The 17,821-nt window shown below is 38.4% G+C and overlaps 2 protein-coding genes across 3 annotated transcripts; both read right to left on the bottom strand.

Annotated features, from left to right (window-relative positions):
* LOC140762781 (protein NRT1/ PTR FAMILY 5.2-like) lies at positions 1–5,035 on the bottom strand. Its single transcript, XM_073100727.1, has 4 exons — positions 4,827–5,035; positions 4,216–4,433; positions 1,645–2,216; positions 1–1,127 (listed from the first exon to the last, which is right to left on the bottom strand). Exons 1-4 carry the CDS (start codon positions 4,945–4,947, stop codon positions 248–250), a joined length of 1,791 nt encoding a protein of 596 aa, XP_072956828.1. The 5' UTR covers positions 4,948–5,035; the 3' UTR covers positions 1–247.
* A 2,161-nt stretch (positions 5,036–7,196) lies between these two features.
* Positions 7,197–11,548, bottom strand: LOC140763255 (protein NRT1/ PTR FAMILY 5.2-like). 2 transcript variants are annotated; one of them, XM_073101360.1, is made up of 4 exons: positions 11,362–11,548; positions 10,996–11,213; positions 9,228–9,781; positions 7,197–8,298 (listed from the first exon to the last, which is right to left on the bottom strand). In XM_073101360.1, exons 1-4 carry the CDS (start codon positions 11,480–11,482, stop codon positions 7,428–7,430), a joined length of 1,764 nt encoding a protein of 587 aa, XP_072957461.1. In that variant the 5' UTR covers positions 11,483–11,548; the 3' UTR covers positions 7,197–7,427. The 2 variants fall into 2 exon arrangements, with proteins under 2 accessions (XP_072957461.1, XP_072957463.1); XM_073101362.1 differs by lacking the exons at positions 10,996–11,213; positions 11,362–11,548 and adding an exon at positions 9,947–10,941.
* Positions 11,549–17,821: the final 6,273 nt, after the last annotated feature.

Genomic DNA, 17,821 nt, shown 5'->3' with positions numbered 1-17,821 from the left:
TTAGGCCAGAAATATTAAACCTGAGACGTACGTGGGGCTATATTTTCATACCGACGTTTCAAGCTGAGGCCTGAACTGGGAAACATTTTCATATCAGGAGAAAAAAAAAAAGGTCATAAGCCTATGCAAAATTAGAATACACTGCGTTACTATATCTTTTTCAAGAAAGTAAATCTTTCTTTATCAGAGAAATTAGAATGTTTCTCCCTGCCCTTGTCTCCTATTAGATCAGCTAATCAGCTAGTAATTAATCAATCATCTGGCCATTACCATTCGTCAGAGCTGGAACCTCCTGCTCTTCACTGGACTCGTCGCCGAATTCACCAATCGCAGCTTTGTACATATAAAACCGGCTCAGGATGAGGAAGAATACAAAGTTGAAAAAACTCAGGATGGTCAAGAAGGCATAGTAATAGTCCAGATGAGAAGCATTGAGGTTATTAAGTATCCATCCCTTGTGCCCATTCCTCGATGTAACATGTTCAGTCGTTGATAGAATGAAGCTACTTAGAAAGTTCCCAATCCCCAAGCTGGTCATAGCATACGACGTGCCCAGGCTCTTCATCCCCTCAGGTGCTTGGTCATAGAAGAACTCAATCTTGGCCACTTCGAGAAAAGCATCAGCCACACCCATGAGTGCAAACTGAGGCAGTAGCACAAAGATGGTGATTGGAACTTTGCCTCCATTCTCCACTACGTTGTGCTCCCTGGCAATGTGCAGCCTCCTGTTCTCGGTTACGGATGCAATTGCCATGATAAATACGTGCAAGGCCAACCCGACTCCCATCCTCTGGAGCAGGGAGATCCCCCTCGGGTTCTTAGTCCAGCGACGCATGAAGGAGACGAAGTATCGGTCGTAGATCACGACGGAGATGAGCATCGAGATCGTGACGAAGGCCTGGAGGCTAGCCGGGGGGATTTGGAAGTGGGCGCCGATGTGTCGGTTTAGAGTGGTGCCTTGCTTGACGAATAGGGTGTTGATCTGTGCCAACATGGTGCTTGGGACGAAGGTTGCGACCAAGATTGGGATCATCTTCAGCATTTGCTTGGTCTCCTCCACTTGGGTCACTGAGCATAGTATCCATGGTGTTGTTGGCCCTGTCTTTACGGCCGCTTTGTTTAGGATCCTGCATGGATCGATGCAGAATATATGAAACGAAATCTTAGGCATCAATAATGAGCGTTATTAACCTTTAGTAAAGACTTAAGCGGATATAATACGTTAATCATTATCTAAAATTCCCAAGATAATTAATACGATTGATACTTTTGATCTGGGTGCACACTAGACGGTGGCATTTGCACCAGAGATAAAATACATGGCCGGGGGGCTAATCATGATTATCCGATGCGCGTGGCATGCAATTGATGATTGCTCAAACTATTCAAACAAAGTCTGCCTGAATTGAATCCTTGTTCTTCTCAATGAGGATTTATCACCAATTTTGAGAGAGTGTGAACTTTGTTAAGCAATGACATACATTGGTAGTCTATTACCCAATAAGTTTTAAAAAGATTTTAGTTCAATTAGTCATTTACATGGTATCGGAGCAGAATCTTTTAGAAAATGAGTCCCTTATTAAACCCTATCTCTATTGTCTACAATTCTACCATAGAAAATGCTAAGACAGAGTGAGAACAAACCTCCAAGCTGGTGTGGAGTCGATACGAAATTTCCCACTCTTAGCATAGTCTGCCAGATCCAGTTCATGCAGTTCCTTGGCATCACTAGGCAACTCCACTCTCCACTTCCTCATAGCCGCCACAATAACTCTGGCCATCTTAGTAAACGGACTACCAGATGGCATCCTGTGACGATAAAAGGGAGTCCCTGCCAAAAAGATTGCAACCGAGATTGCAAGCCCTGCAGTGGGGAGAGCATAGCCAATGCTCCAGCCCACATTGTCTTGGATGTAAACAAGCACAGTGTTGGCAAACAGAGTCCCAAAGAAGATGCTAAACATCCACCAGTTGAAGAAGGAGAGCTTGTGGACTCTCTCCTTCTTGTCGAACTCATCGAATTGGTCTGCGCCAATGGTCGAGATGTTGGGCTTGGTTCCACCCGTGCCAATGGCTAGAATATAGAGTGCGCAGAAGAAGAGACCCAGTTGCAGTGGCGAGGCCTCCTGGTTGCAGTTTGGATCACTGGTGTTGGCTCCACAAGGTGGGGGTCTGAGAGAGGGGACTGAGACTGTAACTGTTAGTAGAATCATACCCTGGGAGAAAGGTATATAAGAAAGAGTTAGATTTTATTAATTATTTACTCATTGGACAAACGAACGGACAGTAAACAAACAGCTTCAGAACAAAATTCTTTTACACATTCACAATAGTATAATTCTTGTCTGAATCTGGTAAGTCAATAATAAGGACATCACTTGGCATGTGGATAAGCTCACATTAGAAAATTTATATACAATTAATATCGAGTTTAGAGAGGCAGGCATGCGAATCAGATATCTTTCAAAGTTGGGACCATCCCAAGTTCCCAACCCTTATCCATGTTCATTATGGACCCCCTTTAATTCATAGTGAGAATAGAGAAAAGGTTGTATATATATATATATATATATATATAGCCTGGTCCTATCAAGTCCATACTCCTGGTCCTATCAAGTCCATACTCCATAGATACTTCTATAGAAAGGGTCAACAAAGTTGCCAAAATGTCAAAAAATTAGATAAGCATCAACGTGGTTTCAAAGGCTTTTAGAATCTTCAGAGCATATTATTCAACTCCTAGAAACATACCACAAACTTCCATGACCATCCAAGATGGCACGAGTTTTGACTGCAGGAGTGGACAAGGTTAGATATTTGCCCTTCTATTTAAGGGGATTTGAGGATTGAACCCTATATTTTTCATAGTTAGAGATGAGAAAATTTCATCCTAAGTTTAAATTTTTTTAGAGCAAGAATGCTGAAAGATATTATGTAAAAAATAAAATAAAATTTACATGAGCAGAGGATGATAGCTTATTTGAATCTGAACCGACTTCATGTTATTTAACACACTAAACATATATTCTCAAATGGATGAAAAAGAATTTCTTTTTTTTTTTTGCTAATATATGCTGAATAATTTTTATTTATTGGTATACCTCTTTAAAGATATATATACACACACCTTTTAAAATATATATTTTTTACATAGATATCTCTCTAGGTTCTTTTCAATGTTTATAAAAACTAGAATTCTTTTGCCTAAATTACTCATACTTTATTAGTTAGTTAACTTCAAAATCATAAGTTTTGTGAAGTAGAAATATAAATATCAGTATTAGGAAGCAATTACATATAAATATATTTTTTTTTGAAGGAAATACATGCAAAATCCCATAAGAACACAACTTTCTCATTATGCAAGATAAAGACCTCCAGATCAAGACAAGTGGAAGATTTTATTTGTCCAAGGGCTCCAGTAGCCCGCTTCTTGTTACTAAAAGAAAGGTGTCAACAAAACGAGGCAGAGTTTTATTGGCACTGGCCAGTGGGTGAGAAGAATCAGACGAGAAGAAAACTGAAATAAAAATCTATGAATAATCCTTTCTGCACTCTTGCCTAGACACACAGTACGAGTTTATTAATGTTCTCATATGCGTGAATGCGAGCTCCAGAAAAGAGACTTGCATAGAACTGAGAGATTGTCTATTGAGGATAACTTGCATATGCCTCTGTTCACTTATTATTTATTTATTTTATATCTTTGTCCTTCTTCCAAGGAAGCCGGAATGCAAGTGGTGCTGCTTGCAGTCTATTGCCGATGTTTTGAGATTTGTGCCAGGAGAACTTGTAGCAGTTTATCTCATGTGAGTTCACTAATTTCTCTGGACGTTTATACTAATGGAGACAGAGAAAGAGACAGAGAAAGAGACAGAGAAAATTGTATATTAAGAAAGTTGTCAAAACTATGGATAAAAATATCATGCTCCTATAGTCATAGATCTTAACATTATCTGTGACTAGGTCATACACATTATTGCTGGGTATCCATCTATTCCCAATGATATAACTCCATTATGAGACTGCGACCCTCTAATTGGACCATAGCATTCAAAGTAGGTGATATTATAGCTTATGCTAGTGATAACTAGTTAACCTAAAGGACAGCTTAAGCTTAAAATTCCTGGGTTACCGACTAATAATATATATCCTGCATTTAATATATTCTACTATCAAAATAATAAACGAGAGTTATTCTGGTGATGAACTTACTGAAAGATAGATTATGGATGCAGTGATAAAAGTCCAGTATCTGCCAAGATGAGCATCTGCAATATAAGCACCTATAATTGGTGTCATCCAAATGGTGCCAACCCAATTGGTAACATTGTTTGCTGATGAAACTGTGCCTTGATGCAGTTTGGTGGTCAGATATAGCACCAGATTTGATGAAATCCCATAATATGCCATCCTTTCAAACACTTCATACACTGCAAGATAATTCCCAAGTGTTGTCATCCCATAAGTAGATACTAAATCATTAGCAATTGTAAGGTTGTTAAGTGGCTATCAGTAGTACTAGCATAAAAAGTAAATGTCACTCTTTATGAACTTGAGCTTTTAAGTAACTGACAACAAAGTCAGAACCGAAAAAAAGTTTGGCATAGAAAATCAACAAGAGGTACAGAGGTCACTTGAAATAGTTGAATTGCAACTAATACATCTTAAACTATTACAGTAAGTAACTAGGTAGTCATCAACCTTCCATGACAGTGGACTTGAAGACTCCTCCTTCCATTTGGAGACCTCTAATGGAGTCTCATATCTCAAGAGATGACTGAGTAAACGCTCTAGTAATCATAAACATAGTTGTGGAAACTTACCCACAACAAAAGAGCAAGCAGTCCATCCTCCTCTCTTGGATCTGAGGACTGGGTTGCCCTTGAGATCCACTGAGCCATCTTTTGTATACTTCCCTAGCCCAGACTCAGAGTTCTCAGCCATGGCTCACAAAGGACCCTGAGGACTTAAATGGGGGTAGTTGCTACTCCTTTGTGAGCCTGTCCTTTTATAGACACCCATGTAGATAATTTTTTCGCAACTAATGCCACCCATCACTCATCACTGGCTTGTCTCCTACACAGCAATTAATATATGGCCTCAAGTAGTTTAATAATTAAATAGTACATGCATTTTCCTATAAAATAGTTCAAAAAAAGTTTTGGATAATTAATTTCCACTTCAAAATCTGGAGTCCACGTTATTCTACTGTTTGGGCTTGAAATTTGTATGGTCTACCAAGGAACAACTTCATACTTTCTACTACCAAAATTTGACATTTAACCCCTCGAATTATTAGGTTTTCCCACTTGGTTGGTATTTGCTTATTAGGAGGCAGTAAAATTTGTGATCAGAGTTCTAGAAACTTAACCGAGGAGGCATAGCATACGGCATGAAAAAGGTTTTAGGAGTAAGGTTTTCTGAAGTAGGTAGGCGTGCATCTCCTTGTTGCTCCTCGGCAGTTGATGATATAAGTGCATAATAATCTCCAGGAGTAAATTTGTAATCCAAGATTTCGATTTACTTATCTAGCTTGAATATGGATTAGTACCTATATTACATCTTTGAGAAAGAGTTTATTCGAATCCCACGTCATATTTAAATCCTCCAATCCTCTAAATCAGGAGCAATGATTCGATACTAAGATTCTATCTCTAAATCCGGTTGGTGTTTTATTTGATATCTTTAAAAATATGCAGAACTTGTGAAAGAGATAGAAAGTTAATTAGCTTAATAAAGCGGAAAGTTTATTTTAATTTATGAACCACATAAGGGATAGAAGAAAATTAAAAAATAGATCTTAACTCAGTGCTGCAAGGTGCCCACATAGAAAAATTGGAGATAAGTATTGAGGCATAAAGCAATTAACGTTATTTTTCCTATTTATCTTCTCCGAGGTATTGAAAACGCAAAAGAGAGAGAAGAAAATTAAAAACAACTATCTTATTCTTCTTATTCTTGAGAAACAAAGAGATGACGACGGAGAAATAGTTAAAGATAAGAATGGAACCATTTGTCAAGCAATTGACGTCATTTTCCTTATTTAACGTCCTTCAAGGTCTTTGGTTTATTCTAAAATACTACTTTCGTTATTCATTCCATTACTCCTACTGTTTGTGAGAGCTCTAGTGTCACTAGTCTCAATGAATTCTTCTTCATCTTAGATGTCGTCTAAAACAATTTTGATGAACACATACCCAGTAGAGATAAAAGATTCTCTCATTGCTAAGCTACTTGCTTGAAATTAAAGTTGAAAGGGGATGAAGATACTTTCAACTTCACTAGATACTGACCTCCACCCATCACTGTATGCTGATTAATAACTGACCAAAATGGCATTCAATAGTCAAATAAGCACCACATTTTAAAGCTTCATGTCTATTCTTTGATATAACTTCTGATTTGATCTGCAAGCCCCACTGCAATGATCCCCCACAAAAGAATTTTTCTTTTCTTTTGTTCTCATTATTATCTTGACAAAGTCAAGAGGTTCCAAGCCAAATGAGCAAATGGAGGTCCAAGGAAAGGATTTAAAATAATTGGCTGCAGGGGTCCAAGTTTGGATTTATCTTTGCCAGGTCATACATGTTACTTATCAATCCACATCTTCTTTCTCTACAAGGTCAGAAAGTCCAATTCTAGATGCTCCAAAAGTCTATATGAGATCTTAGTCAAACAATTCTAGAAGAAGCCAATTAGTCAATGCATTTGTTGTAGTACATGTCACTACAAGGTTCTCTCTCATTCTCCTTGGAGCTGCATAATATATGTCATACCTTTTAACAATTTTGATTAGAATGAACAAAACTGCCAAAGAAAGTATTTGAAAAAAGAAAAGAAAAGAAAACCTTACTTTCATGCTCTGCCATTGAGAGGTTATGCAAACACTCCAACATAAATTTTTCGAAAAGTACATCTAAGAGCATGTCTCTACAAAGTAATAATTGGAAAAGATGATCATTTATATCATGTCTTTTCTCATTGTTTTCTGTTATTTAATTTCTACGCACATTCGCTAAACATGTTAATTCTTGTTATTTTTCTGTTCTTTGCTTATTGTTTCTATTATCCTGAGATTTGGATGACTGCTATTTGGCTCAGTCTGTCAAGCTGAAATGGAATCCTTCCTTGTCATATCCACACTGTAAATTTATAAGAGGAAAATGAAATAAAGCATGATGTAGAATAATAGATAATTTAGCTCAACATTGAATTCAAATTACATTCATGTTATCTTAAAAGTTTTTGTACAGATAATAGCAAGATGCAGAACATCATAGTATGCATTTTACAGTTGACTGAATTGTCTTGTATTCATTAATTCACCACTTCTATCATTAGTATTACAAATTGAAACTTCTTGTATCCACTAATTTCCTAAACAATGATCCTGAAAGTGATACATGCCCTTTAGACTACATAATTTAGTTCTTCGACTCTGTGTGACCATCTGTTGTTGCCTCTTGAACCCCTCTTACTACATCACTTGATTCAGATAACTCCACTCTGTAGGTGTATTTGTAACTTATGAATAAGAACAAGATGAAATTAAGGAAACTAAGGATGGCGAGGAACGCATAATAATAGTCCAGATGTGAGGCATTCAGATTGTTTAGTATCCATCCCTTGCCTTCTCTGCTTGTGATATCCGAGACAAGCGAGAGGACGAAACTGCTGAGAAAGTTGCCAATACCGTAAGCTGACAGTGAGTAGGACGTCCCCAAACTCTTCATGCTTTCTGGAGCTTGGTCATAGAAGAATTCTATCATCCCCGCTATCAAGAAAGAATCAGCTAATCCTATAAGCACAAACTGAGGAAGCAATGTGAAGATTGTAAGTGGAACCTGTCCCCCGCTTTTATCTAGCCCATGACTTCTTGCAACAGTTAGCCTTCTCCTTTCGGTTAGACATGCGACTACCATTGTTACGATATGGAGAAATAACGCTACTCCCAGTCTTTGCAGGAGCGTGATTCCCCTAGAATTCTTTGTCCAGGTCCTCATGATCTTTACGAAATAACGGTCATAGAGGATGACAGAAACAAGCATGGATATTGTTATAAATGCTCCTAAGCTTGCTGGAGGGATTTGGAAGTGAGGACCGATGTGCCGATTCAAAGTTGTAGCTTGCTTAACAAAAAGGGTATTACTCTGAGCAACGGTTATGGAAGGAATGAACATAGCAAGAAATACTGGAAGCATTCGTAGAATTCCTTTTGTCTCCTCCACATGTGTTACTGAACATAAAGCCCATTTGGTATTTGAATCACCCTTGACAGCAGCTCTATTTAGGAACCTATGTTTGCAAATATGAAAGGGTAACTTAATAAAGTTGTTTTAGACCTTCAAAAGAAATCATGCGATGGTTGTAAATAATACCGAGACAATTTCATGGATGAATACTTGATGGCATGTGGAAAGTCCATATGAAAGAGATAGGTGGGATCAGAGTGTGTGTTACATAAGTAATGCAGTTATTATACTTTATAGCTAGAATGAAACAGATTATATATGTGCATTATGAATGAAAAGACATAGTTATAGTGATCTGTAGCATCAGAACTAAGATAAAAAAGAACAGTATGAGAAGAACGACAAGAAAATCATGATCTGCAAAAGAATCATCATTAATTGTCATGTATTTCTTATGGAACGTAAAATTCCAACACATTATGGAGTCTCATATACAATACTTTCACAACAGATATAACTCTTCTGTAACCTTTTATTCTCACAACAGTTCTTCAACTGTTTTGGTCAGCAAATAAAAGTTTCACTGTCCTACACTGATGTTTTGTTCATCTGTATTGTGTGATGGTTCAAGATGTAAAACAAAAACATATGTCCGAGTATATGAAAGCTAATAATATGCTTCTAGAAGTACCCAAGCTTGGGCGTGAGGGCAGACTAATGAATAGACAAAACTTTAAATGTACAAAAAAAAATTACAGTTTGAATTTTGTATATATATAAATGGACATGCTTGTGATATAAAAAATTTTAGATGTTTCATTAGTAAAAGGAAATTTAGCATTTAAAATGGCTTGACATGACAGTAAGGCCTAGAACAAAATGAATTTCCTAGACAAGAAAATGAGTTATATATGATAGATAGAACTGGAAATTAACTGGTTTTATAGAAAAGAGGAACTTCATGCAAGAAAAGAATAGCATAAATACCAAAAGATGCTTAATTTTTTTAAAAACAATTAAACTATGACTAACCTCATCGAATTGGTAACATCGATTCTTAACATTCCTTTCTTTGTATAAACCTCTAAATCAAGCTCATAAAGTTCCTTTTCGTTTGCAGGTATTGGAAGGTTCCACTTCCTAATGGCAGCCACTGTCACCCTTGCCATCCTAGTAAATGGACTTCCTTGTGGCATTCTGTGCCTATAAAGTGGTGTGCCAGCCAAGAAGATTATTATTGAGATTAGTAGACCAAGTGTTGGAATTCCATATCCAATAGACCAACCAACATTGTCTTGCAAATAGACAAGGACGGTGTTGGCAAAAAGAGTTCCCACATATATACTAGACGTCCACCAATTGAAGAAGGAAAGCTTGTGCATCCTTTCCCTAGGATGCAATTCATCAAATTGGTCAGCGCCAATGGTAGAGATGTTAGATTTAGCTCCACCACTTCCTATGGCAAGTATATATAATCCACCAAAGAAGGCGCATAGTTGCAAAGTTGAAGCTGGTGGACAGCTTGTTTGGCAAGGTGGTGGCTTCAGCGATGGTATAGAAACTGCTAGGGTCAGCATACACATTCCCTGTAGCATAACAAAGTCCATTAACAACATTACATATTGCTCTAAGAACATTAAATGTTCCTAAGAAAAATTTTAGATGGAATTGTATCACAAAATTTATAATAATATAAGATAAATGAGCAATTTTAAATGTTCTCAGGAGATTCAGACAACATAAAGTACAACCTGAATTTCTGGCAGAGATGACTTGCAATAGCAGCACTCAAGTTTTTTTTATCAGTGAAAGCACATAGATTCATCACTGCTGAAATTGAAAAGATCTACTTTGCAAAATATGAGTATATCTCTTGATAAATCATTGACTATATCGGCATTGACGAAACACAAAGAGTAATTTTTGGTAATTCTATTCAAATAAATTATTTTCCTTGTCTTCATGCCATGCAGAAGTCTCCTTGTTTTTCTTTCCTAGCCTTCTGGCTATGAAATTAAACAAGCACACGCAAGACCTAAAAGGATTGTAATGTTGATTGATGTCTCCTTTTGTATTGATAGATTAATCTTCTGTGGTTACCAAAGGTTAGAACGTAGGTGGAGATAAGATAACTATGTGAAAGTAAGTAATTGGTGTAGATGGAAGCAATTCTCAACCCCTCATCTGTGATATTTAGAGGACAAAGTAGCTAGGAGCTGCATCGAAACGAAGACCCTGTAAGTATCTAATAACTACAAGTCTTTTTCCATTGATTACCTTATATCAAGTGAAAAGACCGATATCTAATCCAATTGTCCATATGCTATTAAGCATCTTTCAAGGAATACTAGTCAACCACAATATGTAAATCGACTAGCAAAATGTCATACCTATATATATGAGCAACAGAGAACTAGTAAATAAATAACTGATAATCGTAATTATAGTGAAAGACCAGTTACATAGGAACTTAAGCTGATAGACAACATGGATTAAATTCTATTTTGTAACACTCTCCTTTCACGTTTAGGCTTGCAACACATCATTAGGCCGAGTCAATTCAAATTAAATGGGTGGGTCTTTCGATTAAATGGCATAAAAACTATATTCATCCTCCTGAGGCACCTTAATCACAGATTTCTCCAACTACTTAAATTGACAGAGGACGATTGATGTCAAATTTCATATTCCATTCTCTGGCATCTATCATTATTTCTTGCCATTCTACCTCTATGTTTTAAACTAGTAAAGGTAGAAGCAGATAATGAAATTATCTCTGAATAACAGGTGATGAAATTACCATCAGATAGATAACTGATGCAAAGACAAAGGTCCAATACCGCCCGAGGTGAGCATCGGCGACGTATGCTCCGAGCACCGGAGCCAAGAACACGGTACCAACCCAGTTTGTCACGTTGTTCGACGCATCAACAGTCCCTTGGTGGAGTTTATTGGTCAAGTAGAGCACCAGGTTTGCTGATATCCCATAGAATGCCATTCTTTCAAACACCTCATACACTGCACTCACCAGTAGCATCACAAAACTTCATCAAACCAATCTACAACTGAGCTTTCTAACAACTAGCAGCAAAAGGGCTATGAAATTGTAACAATAGAGTTTTAGACAGGTTTGTACTGTCGATAGAGAAGAAGAAAAATTCATTACCAACTAAGAAGGAGCAAGCAGTCCACCCTCCAGTTTTTGACCTAAGAACAGGGTTACCCTTGAGATCCACAGTGCCATCCAAAGTGTACTCACCTTGACCACTCTCTAAGCTCATTGCCATTGCTATGCTCTGACCTTCATTCTCTGAGTGTATTTAAAGGCTGCTGCTTTAAGCAAAATTGCGCTTCACCCCCCTATATTTTCACTATTTATAGATCAAGACAGAGCTTTCAAACATTTCCTCAAAAATATAAAAAGAGGACGGACTCCATGTCTGCCATGCGACTTTATCACAAGTTAGCCAATTAGGTACACCTACTAATGTTTGAGCCGGGCCTAACAACTAGTTGCCTATTTTTAATTATCTTAAAAAATTTCAGTAACAGAGCTCCAAAATTTGTCAAGAAAACAACGTGAAAAAGATGAAGAATGGACCCAAGAATGACGCAGGAGGAGGTGTTTTCCAGGCAGTCAAATAATAGGTGAAAAGTACGGTGTCAATTATTATGACATAAATGAAAACTTCCTTACTAATGCTATCCTGATCTACTCTCTCGGTGGCATATACATAAATGATATTATCTACTTTCTTCATATAATAAATAGGTCCAGTTAAAAAGGACCCAAGTGAGTTGGTCGAGTGAATTCATGCCAAAGTGGCTGACAGTGGTGTCATAAATACTCCAGAAGCTCCAACGCATGAGCAGTGGACTGCTGCTGTGCACCAAATCGAATGCTTGTTCATAGGTTATTTCTTTTATCTGGGTAAACTGACTTTGGCCGTTTTTAAGAGGGCAAAAGGCAAGCGAGTCGTCCCATTTGGAGTGGTAGGGTCTTAGTCATAGATAATTATTTTGTTAGGATCCAACTTATATGTTTAGTATAATCCTCTTATGGGTCAATCCTAAGATACACTGAATCAATTCGGTTGAAACGTCTAAGGCAAAAATACCCGTTTTCCGTCCTTTCTTATGTGGGGCTATGATACAACAAAACCTCAGTTTCACTCACGAGTCTTTGTTATTTTTTTAATCATTTAAGAGCTCGATAGTTTACCGATTGCATATAATAAATTACTTCTCTAAAATAAGACACTGATAAGCTATTAAACTAAGCTGAATTAAACTACTAAACTAAGCCACGTGCGTCGTTAATAATTTGCATATAATAAATTATTTAGGAGTAAACTTAAAATTATGTCCTATTAAGTCACGAGTTGGGTACCCTCACAACTTCCAAAAGTTGGCTGGTTCACCCATGGCTATTTCCTTTCTAGCTGACATCAACCCACGCATAAGAATTCGTAGGATCAGGGCTAACTGCACCTGCACCCACGTCAGCCACCTCTTTCAGATGTGAGTCCTGTGTCCTTTATACAGCAATCATGTTACTCGTCTTCAACACTTACAGGTTCTGATACAACCATCAAGAGGTATGTTAGCCTTTTCTCAACTACTTTGAGGGGACACAAGCTAGGACTTTGCAAAACAAGAGGGCATCTAGTGCTTTCCATGCACCAGAGTCCAGAGAATCCCGAAGCTCTAAGCTAAGGTCCTCCGTAGATAGATGAGTACTGAAGGAGAAGATCTATCCCAAGGATAGTTTCCATTAATTAACAGAGCCGAACTTACTTTCAATGATCTTGCAAACGAACAACACGAGAAGACGATCAATAGTCTCTTACCTCCTCGCCACAAATGAATCGGTGAAGCTTCGTTCTAATTGGGAGGGCTCTTGAAATGCTTCGCCAAATGAACCTTTTTACACGAGGAAGCACCTGAGAGTTCTTCCCCATGGCGTTCCACAACTTTGAGGGGTTATTTGAAGAGGAGAGCTTGTCCAATAATCACTAGTCAGCACTTTGTAAGCTGACTTGTAATAGAAAAACCCTGTTTTCGAACTAGAATAGGTCAGCTTGTCCTAGTGATTGACCAAAGCTTGTCTGAGGTTAATCTGGGAGATGCTGTGAGCAAACAAATGGAGATGATCTCATTAATCTAGTTCCAATTCCAGTTCGAGCCCACTGTAAGATTCTTCACCCATTTAACTTTACAGGGGAGTTGAATACCGTCCAAATCACAATTATGATGCCAGTGGTGCTATAAGAACGGATACTTTCATGTAGAATATTCTTTTCATCTGACGAATCGCATTCCAAGTCCATGAGATTTAGACTTAGCTAGAATATCCCAGAGAGAGGTGTTCCTAAAATGTCTTTCCTCGATCGATCTTGTCCATGAAGCAGTAGGTTTGAAATAAGCCTCCAAGCCATCAGAGCTTTATTTGATTAGGACAATATCTTTGATACCCAATCCTCCCCTATCGAAAGGTTTGCAAGTACTATCCCAACTTCGAAGAAGGAGATCTATTTCAGCTCCTCCAGAAATTTCTGACAGTAGAGGCCATCTTGTCAAGAAAAGAGCTTGGTAGCGGAACAATATTCATGTAGCATAAAGGGATGGAATATTTGACAACCTTTATTAGTACAAAGCTTCCAACATAAGAAAGCAACTTCAATTTCCAGCCAGCAAGTTCAGATGTATTTAGAATGAACTTAAATGCTAAATTCTTAGACCTTAGCAGAAGAAGTGGAACCAGGTTACTTCTCATCCAGTTGAAGACTTCTAGCTTTGAGGGCATCCAGGATGTGGAGCTTTCTTGCTAAAGTGGTCTTTCTGCTAAAAAAATAGCTGAGTTTTTAAGGTTGATATGAACTTGAATTGCAAGAATTTATCCCGAATTGCAAACAATGACCATATCCGTAATATTAGAGAAAAATAATCAAGAAGTATTCATATGATGTCAGAAAAATATAAAACTAGAGAGATTGATTTAGTCACTCAGCTATCTACATCCATCAAAATAGATATTGGAGCAAGAAAAACGCGATCATAGGGGTTAACCGGATATATTAACAACTACAAGGACTAATATGTGACAATTTAAGATTGCAAAGATCATAATCCTCTGCTCCATCTCCTCAATCATTAAACCATGAAGAAGACTACTGTGATGACGGTAGGAGCCGGTCCTAGCAGAGAGCTCTCCTAGGGTTTAGTGTTTTCCTCTTCCCGTGCCGAATCCTTGTAGCCTCCGACGGCCTTTTTCTCCTCTCCTTTCATCTCTGTCGCCTCTGGCAACTTTTACTCCCCTTGTGGGTTTCTCCTCTCGCCAAGAGGGCTTCTCCACCACCATCGGCGGTGGCAACTTTTAAAAATCGCTTCCATTAGCATCCACCAAATTGGCATTTTATCACGATAGATATCACAATTAATCATTCAATCTTACTATTTGTAGTGGACTCGGACTGGGCCTACTCATTAGTGGTACAAGACCTACAGGAAGAGATAGTGGTCTATGTCTTTGATTAAGCTCATGTTTGAGAATTGAGAAACAATTGCTGACTAGCCAGGGAGAGATGTATTCATGTCTTTAAAATGTTTTAAATTCTATAGTTTCTTTGAACTTCATTGTTATGGTTATTTATGAATTCAAGAAAATGCCCCATTGGAGTCGTTCTTAATTAATATTCTGGAGATGCTATTCGTGCTGCTAGCACAAGGTTCTCTTTGATGCATCCCTCTTTATAGTGAATGCCCTAAAATGCTCTGCAATTAATACTTCAGATCAAATAACTTAATCCTCTCAGAAACATTTGAGAAGAGAAGAATATTTCAGCCAAAAGCTTGGTGTAAAGTTTCTAACGAAGCTAGTTTATCTGAAAATTGATTTCCATAAATAATCGATAAAGGCCCATATATCGGTGAAATCTCTAGAAGCAAGTTACAAGACATAAAGTTTGTTGCTACACTGAAGTCATTGATCTAGGTGACTAGGTCTCGGTGAGTTGGTTGGTATAGTGAATTCATTGATATAGACCAACTTATAGAGACTGGATAAGAGAGCAAAGCCTCATAAGCGCTCGCGATAGTCTCCTCCTCAAAGAAGAGAAGTATTGACACTAAATAGTGAAAGTTGGCTGGCTCATGTGGGGTGATAAGAACAACAGATTTTTCCATGCCATGGTCACCACCAGAAGCTGACAAAAGCACATAAATTGTATTCAAGTTAGTGAAGATGAGTGGACCCAAAACCTTCTTAAGGTCCCTACTAAAGAAGAGATTGAAGCAACTCTGGAATCTCTTGGGCTGAACAAAGCTTCGGGTCCTGATGGTATGAATACTAGATTTTTTAAATCCTTTTGGTCTTGCTTAAGAACTAAAGTCATAGCCATTTTAAAAATTATTTTCTCACTGGCATTATGGATAAAGGCCTTAACAGAACCAATATAGTGCTATTCCCCAAGAAAGACAATGCTATCATTACGAGTGACTACAGGCCAATAAGCCTCTGCAACACCATTTACAAACTAATCGCCAAGCTCTTAGCAGCCAGAATTAAACAACATCTGAAAGGAATCATTTCTCCGAGCCAGAGTGCATTCATCCCCGGTAGGCAAATCGTAAACAACCAGATCACCACCACTAGCCTAACTCTTGGAATCAACAAAAGTGTAGATAGCTACTTAAAACCTTCTTGAGGACTGAGGCAGGGTTGCCCATTGTCCTCTTACCTCTTCATTATAGGATCAAACATACTTTTGATCTTCCTCGACAAAGACCTCACTAACAAGAAACTACATGGTGTCAAAATCTCAAGGGCAGCCACTCTAATCAATCGTTTTATGTTTGCTGACGACATATTTCTATTTGGTAGCTCCACACAGAGAGAGGCTGTGAATCTTAGAAGTACCATTGACCTCTACTATCAGATTTCTGGCCAAGCCATAAACAACGATAAATCTGTAATCTTCTTCAGTAATAGAGTCGAGACCAGCAGAAGAAGCCATCTTATCTCTATTCTAAAGGTCAAGCTCTTGAAGGGGCAAGAATATTACCTTAGAAACCCTTTGGTCCTTACTCACTCCAAGAGCAAGGCCTACAAGTTTGTGTTGGAAAAGCTTAAGAGAAGGCTAGAAGGATGGAAGGCAAAACAACTCTCACATGCAAGGCGAACAGTTCTCATCAAGGCAGCACTGAGCAATCTACTTGTCTACTTTATGGCCAGTATCCTCTTTTAGAAATCGCTCCTGTAATCGCTCAATTCACTAATGCGCAATTTCTGGTAGGGGTATGACAATAATAAAAATAATCTTTATCTGAGGAGATGGAGCTTGATCTGCCGCCCCGTTATGCATGGAGGACTCGGCATAAGATGCAGTTTGTCAATCAATCACTACTTGCCAAGCTAATGTGGAGATTCCTCATTGAGGAGGATAGTATTTGGACCAATCTCCTGAAAGAAAAATACCTATCTAATTGCTCCTTCTAGTCAACTAAGCCTCCTTCATCTGCCTCCTGGACATGGTGCTCCATCCTCAACACAAGACCAGCTCTAAAACAGATGGTAAGATACAAAATATGTAATGGAGAAACTATCTCTATCTCCCATGAGCCCTGGCTGCCGCCCTTTAATCTCAATGACATCCCTCTCCCAAGCCACGTAACAAAGGTGAAGGACCTGATCTTAAGTCATGAAGCAAGATGGAACTTGCCCCTGGTGCACCAACTCTTCCCCAGTGAAATTGAGAACTCAATTGTCAATGTATTCCTTAATTAGGCATCAATGGAAAGGAGGAACTAGCTCTGTTGGATAGCTACAGACAATGACATATTCAATACAAAGTCAGTGTACACTGCTCTCACAAGGGGAGACTATGAAGCATCGGCATCTACCCCAAGGGTTGCCGACATTTGGAGGAAAGTGTGGAAAGGAGCCGAGGCCATTCCTAGAGTTAAAATGTTTGTTTGGCGTTGCTTAATAGGTGCACTCCTTGTCCAAATGGCTCTAGCTAGAAGACTGCCCAACATTAGTGTGGAGTGTCCTTTCTGCGCTGACTCTCTAGAGACAATTGAACACCTCCTCATCCACTGCCATTTTTCTAGAGATGTGTGATTTGTTGGTGCTCTACAAATGCAACGGTTTCTGAGAACAAACTACAGCCTCTGCATTTGGTAGTCTCACTCATTAGCGACTCTACTTTGTTACAAATGCCCATCAACATGCTAAGCTGTATGTAGACACTCGACCTATGCGAAAGACCATGCAAGACTTAGACCTCAGAAGAAGGGGAAAGCTTTACATGCTAGGTGGACGCATCCTAGAGGCGCAGCTACGATGGAGGGGTTGGCGTATTCATCTCCAGCAAAATATCAAAGCTAAGATAGTATAGATGTTTCTACCTTAGCAACTGTACAAATTCTCTCATGGGGGAAGCTCACGCTTTTCTGCTCGGTCTAACAGAAGCTCTAAAGCACAATGGTAAGCCTGGAGGTACTATATACAATGATAGCATGAAGGTAGTAAACACAACCAACGACGGTGACGAGGAGACGAGTTGGCAAATCTCATCCATTACCTAGGAATGTCGTAGCTTTATCAAATAATTTTCCTTCATCAA

This window comes from Typha angustifolia, chromosome 7, assembly GCF_048772165.1.
Source record: "Typha angustifolia cultivar Huaian chromosome 7, ASM4877216v1, whole genome shotgun sequence".
NCBI lineage: Eukaryota > Viridiplantae > Streptophyta > Magnoliopsida > Poales > Typhaceae > Typha > Typha angustifolia.
Note: the sequence above shows the minus strand (reverse complement) of the source record. Positions and strands in the feature narration are given on the sequence as shown.